Here is a 22,642-nt window from a genome sequence, read left to right as displayed (position 1 = left end):
GCAGAGCTGGAAGCCGCCTTCTCTGGCCAGCACACATGTACCACTTTCAAGCAGTGTGCCTACATGGCTATTTCATAAAACAAATAGTCTGGGAATCGCACAGGAGAAGAAAGAAAATGGAAGTTATGTCCATTTGGACTGAAAAACAACAGTCACAAACATTTGGCCCATGAAGGGAAAGTGTTCACCGGTGCCACTCCTGAGACCCGTGCATGGGAAGACCACAATTATAAAGCAGATAATTTAGAATATTCATGCTACACACAACCACCATAAAGATGAGGTAGTTGGAACAGCAAGACTGGGTTGGAGAGAAAAATTTGATGACTTGTAGAAAGCAGAATTTGGAAACCTAAAATCTCAAGGAACAGACTAAAAAAAAAAAAAAGAAATATCATTTGACTGCTACTCTGAATCTTCAGACTGCACTAAAAAAAGTCACATAAACTAACTTCTGTGCTGCTGCGTTTTCTTAAGCAGAAGTATGCAAAGTAGCTTTAAACTTATCTCTTATCTCTACGCTTGCTGTATATGGAATTTTCCAGAGGAATTTGTCTAGCAGATGTTTTTAACTAGACTTGGTTAAAAGCATGATGAAGCCCCAGCAGGGAAAATAAATAACAGTGTTGTGACACTAGGAACCCAGTTGTCGTCGTTAGTGATGAAGAAAGATAACTGACTGCCCTGAGCAGGAGTGTTCTGGTGGTCTCAGGAAAATCTAAACCAGAAGAAAACAAGCTGGACCGAGTTCAGGGAAGCATGAGTATTGCCTCATATACCTTCAAATTATAACAAGCCTTGATCAGTTATTCACCAGTCTTCAATATCAGATTTTAGGAGCGCTTGCTATGTATCTGGAAAATAAAATATCTGGAAAAAGAAACTGCCACTCGTCCAACTGGAAACTAAGAACGAAAGGCTGAGGTCCTCGGACCTTTAAGATGGAAAGCATTTATCCTACAGAGGAGTAGTTCTTCTTAATTAAACTACTGAAGATAGTCACAGGGGACACAGAGGGACAGGGAGGGTGAAAGAATTGGGCTCTCTGCACATTTCATGTTACCCGTGCAGCTTGTTTCTTCCAGGCTGAGGAAGGAAAATGCCTGGAGGAAGAAATGGGGAGGAAATTCTACAGGGAACTTTGTGAAGATTTCCTTCTCTCAGTTTTCTCACGGAAAAAGGTGATCTGAACTCTTAAAGATAAAAATAAATGCTCCACGAAGCCTCATATGAATCAACTTCTTGTCAAAAATGCCTGCTCTTCTGCAAGCAACAATTTAATATAATTAGTTCCATCCAATCTGCACAACTCCAGCACTGATGTGCTGCTTTTGCAATACCAGAAGCAAAATTGAGCATGACTGAACTCTTTTCCTGCAATGTCATGTTGCTACACAAATACTAACTGCCTTCAGGCTACGACATCGTGCTGCCCTTTGAGTCCAGGTTAGCCTGCGCAGGGTGGCTGCTCCCTCGGGCCTCTCTGGAGAGGCAATGAATGGACACTGTGGGTGGTAGGTTCCCACAGTGCTAATGGTCACAGAAAAAAACGAAGCAAGACAGAGGGCAGGGGAGGAGTTAAAAGAAAGTAGGACCAAGAAGTGGAAATCTATTATATGTCCACAAAGCTCAAAGGGGAAGAATAAACAAAGCACTATTATTCCTTCTGTTGCTGCCTTTTTTTTTTGTAATTAATTTTCTCAGTGGTTTTTTTTTGTACTAGATTTCTTTCATCTTCCTGTCTCCTGATCTTTCTTTACCAAAAAAATACCATGTCGAGATGCACTCGGGCTTAAAAATGATGAAAAGAACCACACTGTACTTATCCTCCCAAGTGTCCCTTTGTGGAGAGGCACTTCCCCGCTTCCCTGCTGACTGCGGGCCGGGCTGTTGAGCCAGGTAGCAAACACGTGGCGTGGCGCACTTCACTTCAGCAGGCACGCTCCCTCCTCCACTTGACCCCGGATCACCGCAGAGCGTGAAGCAGGGGCGTCACACGTCCTTCGGGGAACCCCCTGCTCCCTGTCCCCAAGCAGCAGGCCAGGGCTGAGCCAAAGCCACCTGAGGAGATGCCACAGCAGATGCCGATAGCTGCTGGCAGCAGCTTCCCCCCTGTGGGCAGCTCGCCCCAGAGATGCATTTGAGAAGGCGGAAGATGTTTCTCGTTACAGGCATGTGATCGCAAGGAAACACAGCCCTGCAGGGTCATTACAAACAAAAGCCTCACAGTGATAAATAAAAGTGCCTGGGGATTTAACGTGCTTGGAAACAAAGGCTTGAGTCCATGTTGACATGCACAAGCCAGCAGTGTTTTCTAAATGACAAGCAGCTACGGATACCTGGAAGATCAGGTGTGCTGCTGAGGTTTGACACTCATCACTGCCTGTGCAACCAGGGAGCAGACAGACATCTCCAGACACCTACCATGCAGCAGGCTCAGCTGTGCCTGGTGGGTACCTCCTCCCTGACAGTCAGCCTAGATCTACTGCCGAGCCTTTCCATGGCTAATGCTGGGCGAGAGGAAGCCAAGCCTTCTGGAAACCTGACTTCTCTGAAGCATCTCATATCGGACATTTATTCTTGGCAGCACTTTGACCATTATGAACCTTAATGAGTTTATCAGGTCAACAGTTTACATCAAGCAAGTACACAACAAGGTTTTCAGCTGTTCACTTCTCCTGGCCACACAGAGAAGTTCTTGGATTAGCAGCAAGCAAAAGGAGTGATGGATGTCTGCGGCATACATTCAGAAGTATGAAAAGAAATGCAGGGATTAGAAAAGTATGCCTGATAATGTTTCAATTTATTTGAGAAGCTTCATTTTACGTTTTTGTAAGTGTGGAATTAGTTTCTATAATGGAGTTTCCAGGAGATCCTATTATTATATCATAACCATTAAATTTACAGTACTTGAAGGCTTCCTTCCATTTCCTGGGATACCTCCCAGGAGAACCCGGCACTGGAATGCTTGACTCAGTAAATACTTAATTTTGGTAGTATAACCTTCTTTCCAGCAAATGTGTGACCTGTGGTTATTTTTACAAAAGAAGAAATTTGGAATTAGCTCTCTGCATGGTATTCTTTAATAGGCTGAAAAAAATTACTTTCCCTAAAAGGAAACTTTGAAAAATACTAAATTTTGTGAGTTATTAGAGTACAATTAAAGGGATCATTTTCCACGCAGGATGAATGACATATATTAGACAAGCACGTACAGATAGGGAGGATTTACAGTTTGATTAACCTGCTAACTTTGTCCCAAGCAAGATAGGCTTTGAGAAAATACCTTCTCTATAGAGAAAGTAGGACCTACACAAAAGATGGACTTGTACAAATAGGTTTTAAATATTAAAGCCAAACCTGCCTTTACTGTCTGCTTCCTCATGAGTTCAGACAAAGGTGCATATGTCCCAAGATAACGCTAAAATAACCATTTCCAAAGAAGCAAGTACTTGGTTGCATAATATTCTTTTAAGGCACAGGTCATCAAACAAACTCTTGATTTTGAAAACTGTAAACTCAAAAGAGGAAACAGCCCCTAAGCCAACTGTATGCACAGAGATGAACTTTACAACATAATACTTTCCAACGCAGGGTAACGGTAATTTCATCCTTTCAGTCCAAGAATGGCTGCACTTTCTAAGTACACTATGTTTGTTTCTTTACATTGTTTTATCACAAACATCCCAGTTAGGTAACATACAATCTCCTCTTCCTATTCCCATTGTCATCCTTTATAAACTTAATTAAAAAGCCTAACTGTAGAGAATTGTTTGTAAACAATTGTAAATAATTCTCTTTTTCAATGGGATGACCTCTTTTCCTAGGTATCAAGTGTCACAGTTTGAGTTTCTTTCTTCACCCTGTGAAGCCCCATATTAGGAAACAACAAAGTAAACAACAGAAAGAAAAGAGAAAAAACCCACCAAGCTCTAGACCAGCTTACCTTAAAGAACTTAACACAATCTTAAAGAAGTTAATTGAAACAGTGTGGTAGATTTTCTGATTAGTCTTAAGAAAATATTGCAGGCTTCCCAGAGGGTAACGCGCTCCATCTCAAAAGCACATAAAATTTCAAATGAATCCTCATCCATATAAAGAAAAGATGCTGCATTATGGACCAATCCTTAATTTGTATTAGTAGCTCGAACAGACCTATATCCAACCTTTGTATAATGTCAAAACTATAAAGAAAATGTAACAGAAATAAAAAGAGATCTGCCTCTGTTCCTGTGGAGCAACCACCTGCCTTTGCAGCGGCGCTTCTAGTGCTACCCTGTGCTGGATGGAAAGGTCTACTGCTACAGGTGTAGAAGGTATGTATAAAGGAGTCTCTCTATGACCCCAAAAGGGGGGAAAATCCTTGTGAATTAAATTTGTGAATTAAATTCATACTTTCCATGAGTCCGCAGCTATCTGAACTGGATTTAGATTTAGGATTTTGCCACGATCTGGAGTAAAATTGCATTGACTGATGAAATTTTAACCTTACAAATGTCAAGTTATAATGCCCAGAGCATCTTGGCCCACCTCCACATGACAAATAAGACCATGAAGTTAACAACGTCAGGGCAATGTTACATTTGTGGAAATAGGCCAACTGATGAATGATACACATCTGAATTTCCTCATTTCCTTCCACAGAACAATTTAGTATTAAATGTAAAAACACAAGGGACCTAAGTGAAAATAAGTGGGATTGTTGGTTAAATCATTTTAAATCACCACAACTATCTTCAGAGAAAGAAAATACAAGAGAATTAACTGGAATTCATTACATTGTAAGAAGTAGGCACACCGATCTCAAGTTACTATTTTCAGAGTAGTACACATAATAGGACAAGAGGGCAAAGGTAGAAATTAAAGAAAAACAAATTCCAGCCGTCAGGAAGCATTTTTCACATGAGAATCATAAATGTTGGAACGCTCTATCAAGTAAGGTTAATGAGGCTAACAGCTAGCAGCCAAGGAACATAAAATTAGATGGCATCATGGGTGGATGACAAAAAAGGAAGCAATTTTGTAATTATCCTGAAGGCAAGAATGCTTCCGATGCTCTTTGCATACCAACATACATACAGGGCCACATTTGCCTTTCAGTTACATCTGCAAAATCCGATAACCATCCTTAGGGGAATTACACAGCATCAGTGACAGGATAACCTGGTCCATTGGCTTCATGGAAGGTATGTAAGAAATGAGTAAGGAAGGGTTATTTTTCCTTAATTTGCTGTGATTTAAAAACTAGGCTCGTTTTTCTGATTTGCAAATTTTTTATATTCACTTACAGTTTTATACAATTAAATAATACCTAACAACTATGAGAAAATCTATCCTCGAAACTATTCTCATGGAGTAACAAAGGTATCAATTTCATCGCATCACTCTTTGACTTAATGCTGTGTGACATTCTGATTACGAATCGTGTAGGAAACTACCATCCAACAAAACCAACATAATAGATCTTCAATGGGTTTAAAATATGTATTTTGCTAAGTGTCAGACGAAATTTCAGTTAAAGAGCTGTGGGGTTTTGGTGACACCCCATAACGATTAATTCTTCAGCCAGTGCTATTTAGCAGTTTTATAAGTTACACGGAAGAAAGTATAACATTTTCACTGACAAAGTTAACTGATGTCATGAAGACAGGGCATGATAAAATAAAGTAGAATCTAGATTATGTGCTAAAATGGGAGCAATGAAAATATATTTTAGCACTGCCCATTGTAAATTTGTATTCATAAACAAAGAAACGTGGGGCACACAGAGTAAGAGGTATGATTACCTTTTTGGGGTATCTCTTCCTCTGACAAGAGGCATAACAGGGTCTTGATAACCCATCAGTTCAACATGAAGTCTCAGTGCCACACTTCAGTGAAAAGAGATAATACAATACTTCGCCATGTAAACAGGGTAGTACTGAACAGAAATAAGGAGGTTATGCAATTTTCTTATTTAAGACTAATGAAACGCCTCGTCCAGTTGTAACTGACAATTTCAGGTATGAATGGAAGAGGACTTGGAGAAAAGCCATAGGAATGCCCAAAGACTTGGAAAAAAGTCTTCCTCGGGGACAAATTGCAGGAGGCTAACCTATGTAGCTGCCTAAGAAGAAAGTGAGAACAGAAGTTTAAAATAATTGTTTCACCAGATACCACTGTCATCAACAACGGCGGCAGGCATCATGGACACACCACTCTCCCAGCTCCGCATCCAGCCTTGTAATGCTCCAAAATGGGTTAAATACTACAAGCCACCCGCCCTCCCAACACAAGTATCTACATAACAAAATTAGTAATTCTGAGCTCTTTCATCTACCTTGCAAAGGTAAAACAAAAACTCAGAGACAGATTTTAAAGCAAGATCAATGTGGTACAACACCCGTGCTTGTTTATTGTAAGCGCAATCAACCACTGGAACAACTTAGCACGGGCTGTGATAGACTCTCAGACATCGGAAAAACAAAAAATACAGATAGCATGTTTCTCTAAAACCAGCACTGTAATTCAACTATGAATTAAATTCAGGAAATTCTCACAGCCCACGTTATAAATATTAGTCTTGTTTTATACATTCCGTGTTTTTCTTTACACCAATAATGCCACATGAATCAAGTGTACTCTATCAAACAGTCTGTACTTTCAATTGATGATAGGCAAGGACTGCAAACGAGAGATAAAGGACCTGACAGTTTAGTGCTGTAAGTCTTACATAAGAAAGTGTAATGTGGTGGAGTGTCATAGGACTGAAATTGATAAAATTCCCGCTGGCTGCTTGCATGATCATTATTTAAGTCAGACCCCAGACATAACTTCACTGGTTGATAACAAATGTAGATGACCAGCCTAGGGACATATTCTGACTCACTCTTCCATGACCCTATTCTGAACTTCTGGTTTCTAGGAATTAAAAATTGAACCTGCTTATAGTAAAACATTTCTAAGGTCAGACAGAGAGATACGACATACAACTACAAAACCAGGAAAGCCAAAAGATGTATGTAATGTTAAGTCACTCATTATTACCTGAGGGAGGCTTGGAAAGCAGCACTTCACTAACGATTAACATGAAACCCCACTGTCAGCACACACTGGCAGCACTTCTATTAATTGTTACCCTGAACATTAAATTCAGTCAATCCTATTGTGTTCTGTTGCATCCCCCAGCAATCAACAGAAAAGGTCGAATGCTTACAGCCTGATCCAAAGTGTACTCAAATCCATTGGTTTAAAGGGGATTTCTACAAACACGCTGCAATCTCACCTTAAAAGCGACTGAAAACACTGGACCATTTGATAGCACCAACTTAAATTAGAATTTTCTTTTGAAGACAACATGCTGTTCTACTTAAAAGCTGGTGGCACAAGATGGCTCTCATAACACTGCAGTTAATCATTACAAAACAGTTACGCCAGGGAAGTATTGTGTTCTTCAGCCTTAGTTATTTAGACTCAGAGCAATTGGTCACATGCCCTTAATAATTAGACAGAACCCATGCGATAATATACCAAGATCTCACACCACTAAGCCTTTACAAAGCACGCTGAATATACTCTTTGGAAACATGTGACATTTGGGGACAAGTCTAATGCAGCACGTAGCAATACAGCACAGAGGTTCAAAAAGCCAGTTTCAAAAGACCCACCTCGGCTACTGTATCTGGCTTGAATAGCGTGGGTTGCGGCGTGTTTGTAAAACCTGCTGGAGGAATTCATTAGGGAAGTTATAGCTGCAGAAACACAGGGCTTACTGAAAGTAACTTTTATCTTGGCAAGGCAAGCAGCTCAGTAACCTGCAGTGATGGAAATCAGCAGGCAATAGCATGCTACTGTGAGTGTGGAAAGATGTAACATTTCTTTCCCTGTTATTTTCAAAGTTGAGAGGCGTTAGAGATAATGTAATGCAACTGTGGCACGGATGTGTGTACTGAATGCTAAGGAGGAGAAAATGGTTAACAGCCTACCTAGACTAAGAGAGAGAACAAGTTCCTTCTCCCCCATATGCTTGGCCAGGCAATGTGCACCTTTGGCATCACGTAGATTGGGGCACGGCTCACCTGCACCATGGCTGCAGGAAGACCAAGCCCACAGGGATGGACAGGTAGCGAGTCCTGACTTACTCGCGCTCCCTAATTAGTCAACTATGGCTCTCATGTTTGGGTTATGTTTTAAGACAGTCTGTGTGACTCTGCTGTTGCAAAGGCTGGTGGACAGTTTGACGCTCATGCTTGAAGGAGGGGAGCTGCGTGGGTCTACAGTGGCCAGCATTTCCAGGTCTCCCACAGGCTCAGTGGTGAGCTCTGTCCTGCAGCTGGATCCCTTAGGGAACTGCTCTCCGCTTCTGCTTGTGAAACGCTGGAGCTTCCCCTTTCCTCAGCTCTCCAAGTTTTCTGGTGTTTGTCTTGCTGCTTTTGGACATGCAGAGATTTTGGGAACAGATCACCAGATCAAAAGGTCAGAAGTCTTTCCTGCTTGTGCTCTGGAGCAGTGTCTTCGTGTACATTGCTTATTTGAAAGACGCAAGGGACAGCTGACGTTACTAACCAGGCCCTCTGCAAAGGCTAACGAGACTATCTAAAATTACATTTGGTTCTGAAGTGCCAGAAAAAAGGAAATTTCTTCATGCTATGGCAAAGCTGAGTTGGTCTTTCATGCAAAAAAGAAAGAAAGAAAAAAAAAAGCAAGAACCTTGCACATCTATTTTAATTCACCATTTTACCTTTTGCAGGAAAACGGTACTCCCTTTTGACAGCAGGCAAACTTGGAAGTAGGAAGATGCAGTGGAAATTCTGAGATTGAACAGCAAGATTTGTGCAGCTGAAACAACTTCAGGGCAAGCAGACCACAAAAAGACAACGGAATAGTCCCAGGCCTGGCTTCTCAGCTACTAAGGAATAGGACTTTCCTCAAAGATAAAAGTTTATGTTTACAGAGAAGCTGCAAACAGTGAGGGGTCTTGAGATGAGAGCTGAATAGTCTTAGCAGGGTCCCTGTCCCCCTTTAAATAAAAAAAAATACTGCTTCTTCTATATGTACATAAATGGGTTTGAGGAGTTGACATTTCTGCATAGATGAATAGATTACCATGGAGTTGCGCATTGTCTGCGTGCAGCACTGTAATCTCTCCACAGATTATGCCTGCAGGGTAAGTAGTGAAACTACTTGGCATGTGCATTTTCCTATCCCTTTATCTCCTGAAAAGGATGAGCTTTAATCTCTCCAAATTAATTATGCTGTTCTATGAAGTTATGTGTCCTTGCCTTAATGGAACATTTTTTTCAAAGCCTAATGAAAGACTGGTAGCCTCCAGGCTAGGAGTACATGGCTGGGGCGGATCTCAGTCTACCTCTTATTCATAACAAATGATGGCTGTACTTCAGTTTTTCTCTCTTTGTTTACACATGTTACTGGCTATATGGAAGACAGTGAATGATAAATGACTAACGTGGAAATCACATTAAATGAAAATTAAATACCTTGAAGAAGTAATAAAAATGACATCATCCCTAATTTGAGATGGTATACTTCCAATGAAGCAGCTGACAAGCTTGGAGTCCACCTCATGGAAACTGGATTCTAAACACAAAGAGCTCCCAACATGCCAGTACGCCGTTTCTGACTGCCTGTGATTTGGTCATAGTAACTGTTGTATGTTTTTTCCTTGGGGAAAAAGATCAACAGACCAGTTGGTTCAAAGCATGAAGCCCTGCATACCTATTAAGCAGCGCAGGATCATGCAAGCGTGTTGCTGTAGGGCTCACAGGGATTCCTCACTCAGACAAATTCAACCCTACAGTCCCGATCTTCAAAGTGATTTATGATCCAGCCTCAAGCTACCTTACTAATCATCCATCTAATCAACGGTGACCCTATGTAGCACTGTGTCCCTAAGGGACAATACAAACCTCAAGCAAGAGATTAGAGTTGTGAAAGCAGAGGTAACATTTTCTTGAAGTTCTCTAACATCTTAGACTATAGAACGTACCTTGTCAAGAATGTCTACTATCTTATGCCCTTGAAGGCACAAACAGGATTATTATGAACAAGTAACAACAAAGTGTTTAAACTTTAAACTCTTTTGCTTACATCAAAAAATAAACAGATTGGTGTTGGTCAGAGCATGCATTGGACAGATGGTATAAGATGTTTGGATCTCAATTTGATGGCATAAATTCATAAAAGGAAATCAACGTTACAGAGAAATACAATTTTTTCCAGATTGTTCCTCAGTCCATTGGCCACAAAAGTTTATTGAAATAATCATTCCTTGGAAGGGATTCAGGTATATATAGTTTGATGTGTGGAAATAGTACCATATTGCACTCTCTTTGAGTCTAATTAAGTCCTTTTACTTAGAGGAAAGGGGTACCGATCCTTCAGTCCCTAGGTCACTGAAAGGATGGAGTCCCAAGAAGTCCTCTCCTTATTCTCTAAGACTGGGGCAAAAGCGAAGCAGACTATTGTATAGAAGATGACTTTTTTTTTTTTTTTAAGAGGCAGCATTAATAGCTTCATAGATAAGGCAGCGAGGCTGCGATCCACCAAATAAATCAAAACTATTGCCATAGGCAAGGACTGGAATAGAAAAGTAAGAAAGAAATCTAGACTGGAAGCCACTGTGTGACTGACAAAACCCCTGCTCACATCAGATGAGGACAATTAAACTCCCTTCTACTACTCACCCATCCTTGACTTTATTCTAAAACCAGAAGGTAAAAGAGCACATTTTTGCAATTCCCCTCATCTGACCACTCCACGCAGACAGAAAGTCCCTCTGGAGAGGGAGGCAGTTGAAGGAGATGCACTGCAGTGTTCGTACTCTCCAAGAACAGATCAAAGTGCAGTTGGGGAGTGCAGCATAAGCCACCAGAAAATGAGCGTGTAGCCAAGTGCTACATACTCTAGTCACCGTCCTTGCCTTGGGAAGGACTATTTTCCTAACACTTAGGCACGACAAAGAGGACTAACTAGTAAATGTTTTTTTGGCACCTCTCCTTTTGCAATTTGGTTTGTGACCTGTTGCCATTTCCATCTATTTACTTGCTTATTTTTGTTCTTTATTTTACTTAGATGGTGTAGGTATCAACAAATAGGGCACAATAATTCCACGAAACATCACATAAAGCTTAAAAACAAAACTACCAGGTGGGGTTATGGTTTTCCTTGGCATAGATTCCCTGTTTGAGTGGGTAACATGGCAATACTGCTGCCAAGAAATCCACAAGTATTCAGAACGCTAACTGACATTTTCTGCACCTAACCATAAAGGAGCTCAGTTCTTCTATTTAAACCCTACGCAGGTGAAACTACCTAATACACTGATGCACGTGAGAAATGAGAGTGGGCTCTGATTTCCAGACAGTTAAATGTCACAGTCTGAGGCACGCGTGCTCCATGCCAATGTATTAAGTAGCCCTGTGCCCTGCAGCTTGATGCTCTGTACTGTTTCACTGTCAGAAAGGTCCTGTGCATGCCTGTTCCTTGGGCTAGGGAGCTTTCACTTGCTTTGCTTCAGCAAAGACATTTTTGGGCATGGTGCAGGAGTCAGCATAATGTAAGGACCACAGGCAGCCCCTAAGGGGCCACCCTGTTTTGGAAACTAAGCATGCTAATTACCAAAGCTAATTACAGTTACGGATATGGACAGACTGTGCCAATTGACCAAAAGGGTAGAGAATTCACCTGGGACTCTGCGGTTTTCTGCAAGGGACGCAGTCAGGGACGAAACAGCCCGTGGGCTTTAGCAAGTTGAGAGATAACAGATGTGCTGGCTACCTTATGGGCACATACAGAGGACAGAAGGTTTGGGCAACTTTCTACCTACTCTTCCCACAGACCTGCAAAGGACCTGGGGAAAACCCAGCTTCAGCCCCACACAGCAAGGGAAACGCTTAAATTTCCCCCTTCACTTCCTTCTTCCAGCCAGCGTCACTTGAGATTTTCCAAGTGTCATGCAGAGATGTTTGGGCTGTTTCCAGCAGACTGTTTCTCTGGCTGCCGACTCGGGGAGATATGCAGGCTTCCCATGCTCCGTGGCCCCAGCGGCTATTCCCAGCCCTGCGCGGGAGCGGCATTCCTTTCTGCCCACTCCCTTCGCCGCGGCTCAGCCTGGGACTCGCCGGCAGCCCCGACGAGCAGCTCCGCTTTCCTCCCAGAGTTGCTCCCCGGGGTCTCTGCACATATGGTCGGGGTGCTGTGAGATTCGGACCAGGTGGCTGAACATCAATTACGCAGGGTCAGTGAGGCTGTGTCTCGAATGTAAAAATGCCTTTCCTCATCTGTTTGCAGCATGCCCGGGGATTGCAGAGGCAGACCAGTAGGAGCCAACACTGTGCTGAGAGCGAGGTACACGGGAGCACGACCGGGAAAGCCTGCTGAGCTTTCCCAGTTTCCCATCCCTATCTTAAGAAACGACTCTGCTCCCCACAGCTGCAAGGTACGGCAAGCGTGGGCAGGACCCGACAACAGAGACTCCTGCGGTACAGGCAGCGAATCACCAATTTGTACAGATGCATTTTTTCCTTCTTTTTTTTCTTTCTTTTTTTCTTTTTTTAAAAAAAAAAAAAAAATCCCTGATGAAGAGCAGGTTTGTTTCTAAGCCTGTATTTCCGCAGGAGGCTGGAGTGTGCAGCGAGGGGGTCAGATTCCTGCCCAGCCCAGAGCTGCGGCCTCCCGAGGACAAGGACAGGCAGGAGCTCAAGGAACTGCATTGGACATCAATCGTCACAGCCTCAGAGCTTTGGGACAAGGCTTAAACCTGGGGCAGCTAGTTGTTTTCTAATGACACAAACAAAAAGAAGAAAAAAAAACAAAACCAAAAAATACATTTGCAGAACAGGCCAAATGGAAGGGCTTGTGCTGTATCCAAAATATTTCACTTTGCCTGACATCCCTTTTTTGTATACAGCCTGATTATATAGTCAGAAGGCAATTTTGACCAGCAAAGAACCTTTAAAAGCCTGGTGAAATATAAAGGAAAAGTATAGTTGGAATAAAGAATTTATTACTTGGCTCCATCAACCAATGGTGAGAGGAGGTATGGGCATGATCTGCAGCTAAGACTTGCCAAAAATAAGCCAAGCCCTATTTATCTGAACGATCTTTACTTGCTGACTTCAGAACGCTACTTTAAAATAAAGGTTGGAATCATTTATGAATAGATAGGACGCCTATCCCAGTAAGTGTACATCCTTGGTAACAGATACGATGATCTAAATGTTCTTCTGATCTCGTATGTCTAAAATAGAAATAGAACTCATTGGTAAATTTATGTTGAAAATCGTGGGGTTTTTTCTTGACAAAAAGTCCCTTTTTGAGGAACTCTGTCAGGAGAAGAAAACCCAAATAACACTGCCCTTTCAATTCATAGAATCACAGAATGGTTTGGGTTGGAAGGGACCATGAAGACCATCTAGTTCCAACCCCCTGCCATGGGCAGGGACACCTCCCACTAGACCAGGCTGCTCAAAGCCCCATCCAGCCTGGCCTTGAACACTTCCAGGGATGGGGCATCCACAACTTCCCTGGGCAACCTGTTCCAGCGCCTCACCACCCTCACAGGAAAGAATTTCTTGCTAATATCTAATCTAAATCTCCCCTCTTTCAGTTTAAAACCATTACCCCTTGTCCTATTGCTACAATCCCTGGTAAAAAGTCCCTCTCCCCCTTCATTGAGAAGTCTCTGGTCCATTTTGAAATTCTGTCCTGGCCCTCTTAAAACATGCTGATTTCCCTAAAATTTCCACCCCATTTTAAACTTGCAGGTCTGCCTTTCCAGCGCACGCCTTGCCTGCCCCCCGGCCTCCCCCCGGCCTAGCCAGCCTGCACCAGAACCTACTGCTGGCGGTGGCCTGGGGCCCAGCTCCCGGTCCCACCCCAGCAGAGCCCCGGGGCCAGCTGGCCGGCCACCTGGGCACTGGGCCAGCTCCTGCTGCAGCTGCGCAGCCTTCCCTGGCAGAGGGGTGCGAAACAAGCTGTGTGGGAGCATGATAAGTGGGGCTACCCCCTCAGCTTGGGGTCAGCCATGCCTGTGCCAGGCCATGGGGCCCCCCCAACCTCCACCTGTGGGCCAATGTCCCAGACTCCAATGTCCCAGCCTGGCCTCGGCCTGTCCCCATCCCCATGGCCCTGCCCAGCCCTCCAGGATTGTGTCTGACTGCGACGACCATCCCCAGACCTGTTATGTGCTGTAGGGACGTGCCAGGATGGTGAGGGCCCTGCCCGCCTCCCCACCCCAGCCTCCATCTCCTGTCTACCAGGAGTAGCACCCTGCACCGCTGCTGAGGAAACCATGGCCGCATCTCCCCTCCTTCCCAGGATGTTCCACAAGCGTGGTCAGAAAATGCAGTAGCCTCATGAAACACCACTTCGTGTTGAAAAGGGGAAGATGTGCTGAAAAAACAGGGTTCAGGCGAAGTATGTGCAATTACTCAAGGAAACACAAGTTTGCTCATTCGCTTCTCCGCAAGAGCTTTCCCCTTGCTACACATCGTTTCTAGGGTCTGAACAAGGAGATACCCCTGCACAGTCGTGATTCAACCCAGCGCCTTCAGCTTCCAGCCAGACAAAAAAGGGCACGTGAAAATCAACAATGTCGGTCCTTAGTCACTCAGAAATGTTTGCATGATAAAAATCACATACTTTCACCGGGAGCTGAGTCAACTGCTGCTGTCAGCTAGCTGCTGCCATTTTAAAGAAAATAACTGTTGATAAACATCAGGAAATACTGCAAATTTCACTGTGCTTTTTGCTTCTTAGGAGCAAACAAGGTACTGCAAATAGCGCAAGGCATTAGTTTCCTAAGGGAGAAGGGGTTAGAGAAGATATGCTGCCTTCTTTGGCAAGCAAAGATATCGTAACTGTAAGCTACTAAATTAACTTTGAACTCTCCCAAGATCTTGGATCGGTATAACACAATACAAAGAATGTTCCACTCCTTGACCAATTTTTGGCTTGGAAAAACAAAAGCAAAGAATAGCCTGGTCTCAAACAAGAAATACATTACTGCAAGAAGAAAAAAAGATCCACTAATACAAACTGTGCTCTGAACTACTGAATTAAAATATGTATAACACACGTGTTTGCTCATAGTATAACTGAGTAAGCCACAATGCACCTTTACATTTTGGGTAAGGCAAATCTGTTTGGACTTATAAATTATTTTGTTGCACAAAATTTAAAAAATACATGGCAGATTGCCATTGCACCATAATGCATAAAGACTTCCTGTGGTGCAATTACTACACAATAAAACCCAGATGTGCTACTTTAAAAGCTCAAGGAAAAGTGATGCTGAATTTTTGAAACTGCTTCAGCTACTTTCAGAGTAAGGTGACAGAAATAACAAGATCATTTTATTACATGATAGTTTACCTTGTCATGGTTCTTGTCTCTCAGTGTCAACATTTTAACCTCTGAGAAATATGGGAAGCTGACAGAACTCTGTCTCTTCTCCTACCAAATGAAGCACGAGTATACAATACGCCATTTAGTAACTAAAAATTACTATTACTCTGAATATATTATTGCAGACATTCATTGAGCATGCTTCTGATCTACTCACAAGAAAAACTGAGTAAAGAATCTACGTGTGGCTTTGCACTGAGAGATTAAAGAACATGGACATGCACGAGAACCTCCAGCTCCTCATCACTAACTCCAGGTAGACATAATACATTGCTTTTGGTGTAACCTGTCTTTAGTCCTTGAATGAATAACTTGAATCAGTGTTAGGATATGACTGTATAGAAATAATAGTCTCTCTAATTTAATCCACAAATACATAGCACAAATGGATCTTAAAGAAATATTCCTAGGAAGAATGATTAATTAATAAGAAATTAGGATGAGTATTAGTTTCATAGGCCCGGCAGCAAAAAAAAAAAAATAAAAATTCAAGGAAGAATTTGAGGAATAACAAGGGAAAGAGACATTTAAGGAAACTCTTACTGACAAGTGGAACAGACAGCATACAAGAAAGAAAGGACCAGAAATAAGGAATTTAAAGCTATGGACCATGACTCCATTTCCATGTATGCAACACCTGCAGTGAGTGTCTTAGTCTGCCTGACATCATACGATGCTGACAGGTGAAACCCTGACTCTGATCCCATTTGGGTAGCCGTCCTGCTGCCTATCTACAGCGTGATGCACACTGTGACGCTCATCATGGAAACACCACTGCCAGATCAAGGCATGGCTGTTGGTGTCGGTGAAAGTGAGGGGTAGCTGCCTGGATGACACCTCCTTCACTCAGGACTTCTCATAGTTCTTTAATGGGGCTGCCCCTTCCTCACAGCTCTGTGACTGAACATAGAAGAGTCCTCTCTGAACTACCCAATAATTCTTTCAGCATTCAAAGAGATTTTGAATAAAGTGATCAGATATGCTGGGAGGCTCCCCAAAATGCTGCTTTTTTGCAAGGTATAATTATTCCAGTTTTCTTATGGAACACCACTCTTACTCGAAAATGAGCCAAACTGTAGACTTATTTAAACAGACATAAATAAAGCACGTCTGCCAGTGTGGAAATGCCTCAAATGAAGTTGTTCTAAAATAGGATTGTGACGTTTCTTTTTGGGGGATCTCCTAGGCAGAGCTCTTTCTGAAGCAGTGCATGGGTAGGGAGCCTGGTATTTCCAGGAAGACATGGATTCACTTTGCACGTGCTACGTAATGTGGCAGAAGAAATCGCTGTGTCAGATTGATGACTCATTCCTAGATCACCTGGGCAGTATGCGTGCACTATCCCATTTTGCACACCATGATCCTGACGCATACATTCATAGTGGACATGGCCGGCAGGATGGGCCGAGTGATTACTCCACCCTGCCTTCTTTCAGCCTGGAAATCCTGGGTCAACATAAAAGGTTCTCCCGTTTCAACCAGACAAAAGTTTCCAGATGGAATAAAACAGGACACATCCGGGAAAACCTGGATGGAAGACAGTCACAGAGCACTGACACGTTTTAAGTTAGAGCATTAACTTAGTTAGTTTTCTATATAAATCTCTCTAAACAGCTATATATGTTCTCCTTTTAACAGTTATGACTTGTCACTTGTGGCTATTTTTGCCTATGTTCTCATGTTCTTATTCTCTCTCAGTTTTTTTTCTTTTCTCTGACAGTCATTCCCTTCTTTTCTGAGATTCCACTGCTTCCACTAGAATATAGCTTGAAAAAAAATTAATTAGGGGCAGTTTAAAAAGTATAGTAAGGGGGCACTAATAAAGTAATCAAAAAGTTACAAAACTACTTAAGAATAAGTGTGCTTTGGGAAAGATTTAAAAAAAAAAATCAGCATTAGCATAAGATATATTCTCTCTGAATAGAAAAATAAAATAATCCAAGAACTATATTTTGGATGCAGTATATTCGCAGGGACAGAAAGAGGGAGAAGAAATCTGCAAACTCGCCTAAACTTCGGGTAGTTAACACAACTTAATTTTATTTAAGCCACTTGAATTATTAAATCTACAATTTAGAGTAGTTCCAAAGTTATTTGAGGCCTTTAACATCACCAGCTAGTGTATGCCAAAGACTGCTAAAGATAACTGGGGCCTGATCCACTCCATTTGGCTGTCTCTCCTAGTATTTCCATTCAGGGACTCCTCTTCCTTAGTTCTCCTCAAGCTTGCAATCGGCATCCTCTCCTCTTGCCAGAGACACCATGTCTTCTTCCCCAGTCCTCAGATATCCTAAACATCCTCCTCCTTTTTCTTCCTCTCATTTATTTCTCTGCTGAGAAACATCCATCTCCCTAAGAGCTAGCAGCAGCCTGCCAGCAAAGACATCCAGTCAAGTGCTCTGAGTTTCCTCTCTTTCCCTTTCCCTCCTTCCTAGCTTTCTCCTTAATCTCATTCCAGTTTCTTCCTATGTGCAGTTTCACTCATTCGACAACACTTATCTCCAGCAGCTGTAACTCATTCACATATACATGGCTGTCAAACTCAGCAGCTCTGCTTGTCTCATTACAGGCAGAACCATAACTTTTAAGATCGGGTCCCACAGACTTTAATAATTCATAGCAGCTTTTTTAACCCCAGCTAATAAAACACTTTGTAACATTATCACATTAATCTGTGTAACAAATAATAGAAGATTCAATGTGACAACCAGGATTACAATATGAAGAACATGACTGCCAACAACCCACCTGCAATTACTCAGGTGCGGCTGCTTCCCACATGTGCCTACTTTGTCACTTTGCCAACACACTCCACCAGCGCTGTCACCACAAGGAGCAAGCCCACCCTTCCTCCCACCCTCAGCTGCCTCCTCCCAGTCCTGTGCCAGCCCAAGTTTCTATGAATACAGGTGGTGATCTGATCCAGGCTAAAGTTAGCTCTCACCCCTCATCTCTTTTGGGGTACTGATTAGTTTAAACAAGTAATTTTCCAATTCAGTTCACCACATGACTATAGCAAGAGCTGTGCTGGCCAAGGGAAGGGAGTGGCGTACATGTGGAAAAGGGGATAAATATTTTGGTGGCAATGCAGCTCTAATTTTCCATGGAAACATGACCAAACTTCCTCATTCATATTCACTGGGTTGTTGCATCTCCTAAACTGCCACCACCTTAGGAACTGTTAAATCAGGGAAATTAGACCTCCAAGCAAGCCAATTTACTCTTCCAAGATACTCTGGGAAAACCAGCATGTGGAAATTCAAGTAGCCATGGATGCATATCAGACTGCATCCACTAACCGAGGTAGTTCCTAGCTCCACCACCTCTTCACTCTACTGCTATATTAACACCGCAGCCTGCAGTCTACAAGCAAGAACATGAAGGAGAAGGAATTAGCCCATGCTGTAGCTAAAGTTCAGGTATCACGCTACGCAAGCTACAGCACAACTTCATAAAAAGAAGAGTCGTGCCACAAATGCCGCCTCTTTATGTCAACTGATCCCAGTGATTTCATTACTGGGCCTAAAACACTTGCATTATCACCATCCTGTTCTGGTTTCAATAGCGTGTGGTAATATTATCATCCATTTAGCACTACTCAGCAAAATGATGTTTCTATCAAAACATGGCAAAGAGAAGTAGCACGTGACACTCAAGGTCCTCCTCGCGTCCCTTCCCATGGGGGTGTGGGTTCCCAGCCTGCCACCTCTTGCTCAGTCACGAAGAGGCCAACCAGCCATGCAGACCGACAAACAAGCTCTACCTGCCAGCTGCAGCTTGAGTGCAAAATTACTGTGTGTCACCGCACCTGCTGCAAAAGCCCTAGTGTGTCCCATTCCTTAGCATATTATGCCATCTCACCACAAAGATGTAACCACATCTGACATCCATAAGGAGTGCAAAGTCATAAAAAATGGGGTGAAAGTTGCAGACAGTAGGATTAAAATACGAGTAGCATAGCTTTTGAAAAAACGTCATCAAGGTCCCACTCGCACAGGACCACAGAGCCTTACCCACACTTGCTGGCAGACAAATGCAGGCACAAACCAAGCCTTAGCAACCTTTCAGCCTGCAGTATCCAGGCCTGATCCAAAGCCTACTTGCATTAATGAAAATCTTTCCATTAAATTCACAAGCTTTGTCACAGCACTCCCATATACATTACCCTCTCACTTCTTTCACACTTCTGTGACAATGATCCAAGAGTTTAATAACTTCTGTTTACATCAACACTTAAAGGAGATAGTTGCATCTAACTTACCAATTTTTTATTTTTTGATTTAACGATGTAATTTAAACAACAATTTATATATAAGTATGCCTCTGATTTGTAAAATTCAGCCAGAGCTTCAACTTTTCAGTCCTCAGCTGAGGTCTGTACTTAATTGAAGATACTCCATCCGCAGGTTAACTTCTCCAAAGTACTCTCCCGTATCTATAGCACTGCCTTTTTGTCCCACCCATCTGTCTCAGTGCTTTTCCTGTTAAAATGAAGACGTTCTGGGGATTGCTTTGCTATTGCTTTAACAAATTACCCAATCTGAGCAAAAGTAACAGTGGAATAGTTCAAACAACCTGACACTGAAGCCTTATGCTTCTCTGCTAAACATCATTTTGTTGAAGGCAGTAATCCGTAAGGCTTGCAGAGATGATGTGTTGGTTGTTTCTTTTAATGGAATGATAGATAAGCCATCTGGCAAAGGAAAACGCAGTTCCTCACTTTCTCGTACCAAGGAAACTGCTTTTTCCTTCTCTCTCCTCAGTAAAAGTCATAAGGTATTTTACTTACAGCATCCACTTTGACGGCTGACAGCACAACTTCCATCAGGATCAGTAGAACCCCCAGATCCCTGCAGGCAAAGGTGAATAAACACGATATTGTTTTCAGCTCGCACAAAACAAGCACGTGGTAAAACTTTCCAGTTAAAGGTGACAATACAACTTTAAAAGAGTTGTTATTTCCAGAAGCCTGCCGAGCGGAATTACTTACTGACAAATAAAAGTACGCGCACTGGGAAGCTGCGAGATGTCCATTTTTGCTCCTTCCCCGGCCGGGGGCTCGGGCTCAGGGCTTCCTCCCGCCGGACGGCCCCCCCTGCAAAGCAGAGAAGAGCCCGCATGTAAACGCCGGTCCCCTCGCCGGAGGTCTCCGGGCTCGGCGACGCCGCTGCCGGGGCTGCGAGCAGCCCCACCGGCCAGGCCGATCCGGGGGAGGTCGGTCGCGCCGCTCCCCGCCTCGCTCAGCCCGCGGCGTCCCCCGGGCGCGGAGCCACCCGCGGGGCCGCGGACCCCCACGGACCGGGCAGAGCCAGCGTCCCCGTCCCCTTCCCCCCGCCCCGACCCCTTCCGCCGCCCGCTCCGCACCCTTGCGCGCCGCGCTGCCCCTGCCCTCCCGGGCGGCAGCGGTAGTGTGGGGCGAGGAAAGCGGCGCGCCTCCCCCCGGCTCCGTGTCCCCCCCCGCCCCCGCGTCCCCCCGCCGCCGGCCCGCCACCCACCCGCGGCGGGGAGGAGGAGGAGGAGGAACTGCGGACGGCGGGGAGCGGGCGAGGTTGCGCCCTCCCAGGGTCCCCGCCCGGGGGGAGGAGAGGGGGCTGCCACCGCCCATCGGTTACGGCGCGGCGAGTCCCTCGCCCCCGAGGCATTTGCAGGCGCCGCGGCCGGCACGGAGGGGAGAGGCGCGCATGTGGGGCCGGCCCCGCGGAGCCCCACGCTGAGCCCCGGCGCCCAGGGACGGAGGGCGCGGAGCGGTGCGCGGGCAGCATGCGGCTCTGGCTAGGCTTCGGGCTGCTGCTGAGCGCCGAGCTCAGCGCCGTCTCTGCCGCGGTGAGTACGCGGGGCGAGGAAGGCGGGGGGGCGCGGCGGGGTACCCACGCGGGGACGGGATGGGGAGCCCCCATCCCCGCTCTCTGCCCCCGCCCGAATTGCGCGGGGCCTCCGCTCTCGGGAAGGCGGAGCGGCCAGGTGGGCTCGGCGGGGATGCCCCGCTGCGGGGCTGCGCCCGCTCGTCGCCTTACCCCCATCCTCCGCGGGCGCGGAGCGGGACGGGCGGCACCGCGCGTGGTGTCCCGACCTCCCCACGGGGTGTCGGCGGGGGTCCGGGCCAGCGCCCCGCGGGACGGGCCCCGCCGCGCTGCCGCTCTCCCAGGGCTCGGCAAGGAGCGCCGCTGGCTGGGGCGGGAATAGAAAGCACGCACGCACCGGGGATTTAAAAAGTAGTAAGTTGTGCTTCTGCGGTAAGGAACGGAAAAAAGAAAAAGGTGAGGTTTTGGGGGGGGGGGGGAGGGAAAGGCAAGGGGAAAAAAAAAAAAAAAAAGTGGTTGGTGTCTTGGTCTCAGAGTGCTGCCTTTGACCCCCGCGACGGGCAGTAGGCTGGAGACCAGGAAGGCTGCTGGTGTTAATGGTTAAAGTTGAGCTTTTGGCACCTTTCCCGATGGAAGCAGATTCAGCCACAGACGTTTAAAATCGAAAGTATGCGAGCAGTCTGAAAGTTTTGCTCAGGGAGCTAATTTTATCACTGAGATATTAGCTATCCGCTGTCCCTAAGTTAAAGGACTCTCTCTCCTGGCTCTCCTGAAGTATTTGCGCAGTTCCTTCTGTACCTCCAAGTAGAGGGTAGTTGACATAATAATTTTAAATAGGTCATCTTTTTGTGTCTCCTTGGTTTCTTGCATTGGATTAGGTTGATGCTGTAATAGTGAAATTCAGGGGTGCAGAAAACCCTTCAGTAGCCGTGAGCAGATGGATTTTTGTCATGCTTTCTGCTATAGATGTAGGATCTTGTATTAGCAATTAGTAAAGGAAGCACTGGAAAGGTTCGCTTTAAACTTAATTTCTGCAGTTTCACACGAAATGAGGTTCTATAATGAATTATGGTGTCTCTATGTGACCATGGGGACGGTATGTACGCCTTGAATCAGCTGAAGTAAGAAATGCTCTGAGCTTCTGATGTCTTACCTGTTGCTCCTAGGCTGATAGTATCAGGCTTATTATTGTGATGGCAGTAAATCACTCGGTGATGCACCTCTTAGGCGATTCACCCATCACTTGGCACTAAGCTGATTAAACTGTATTCCTTTCAAGATTTAATTAATTTTAATTAATTAAAATCTTTTGAAGTAAATGGTTCACGTTTGAGTTCTGAATTTGGTATTCCTAGAGGTATAAATATGTCCCTGTGAGATATGTTCCTGTCTTGCACTGTGAAGTGAAGTCATTGGGTAAACCGTGACTGTCAATC

General features: G+C 44.4%; 2 protein-coding genes across 5 annotated transcripts in view; one reads left to right on the top strand and one right to left on the bottom strand.

The window, feature by feature from the left end:
* COL4A2 (collagen type IV alpha 2 chain) overlaps positions 1-21,587 on the bottom strand; it is a 147,603-nt gene extending 126,016 nt beyond the window's left edge. Inside the window, exons 1-3 of one of the 3 annotated variants that reach the window (XM_054224104.1) lie at positions 21,420-21,587; positions 20,396-20,500; positions 20,195-20,255 (exon numbers count right to left, since the gene is read on the bottom strand). In XM_054224104.1, coding sequence (XP_054080079.1) covers positions 20,195-20,255; positions 20,396-20,439 — 105 coding nt within the window. In that variant the 5' untranslated portion in view covers positions 20,440-20,500; positions 21,420-21,587. Of the gene's footprint in view, positions 1-20,194; positions 20,256-20,395; positions 20,501-20,769; positions 20,868-20,900; positions 21,150-21,419 lie in introns of those variants that run through there. The other 2 variants (XM_054224088.1, XM_054224095.1) reach the window with 2 other exon arrangements.
* COL4A1 (collagen type IV alpha 1 chain) overlaps positions 21,018-22,642 on the top strand; it is a 128,697-nt gene continuing 127,072 nt past the window's right edge. For both annotated transcript variants that reach the window (XM_054224126.1, XM_054224117.1), the window contains exon 1: positions 21,018-21,228. In XM_054224126.1, coding sequence (XP_054080101.1) covers positions 21,166-21,228 — 63 coding nt within the window. In that variant the 5' untranslated portion in view covers positions 21,018-21,165. The remainder of the gene's footprint in view (positions 21,229-22,642) is intronic.

Source organism: Rissa tridactyla, chromosome 1, assembly GCF_028500815.1.
Source record: "Rissa tridactyla isolate bRisTri1 chromosome 1, bRisTri1.patW.cur.20221130, whole genome shotgun sequence".
NCBI lineage: Eukaryota > Metazoa > Chordata > Aves > Charadriiformes > Laridae > Rissa > Rissa tridactyla.
Note: the sequence above shows the minus strand (reverse complement) of the source record. Positions and strands in the feature narration are given on the sequence as shown.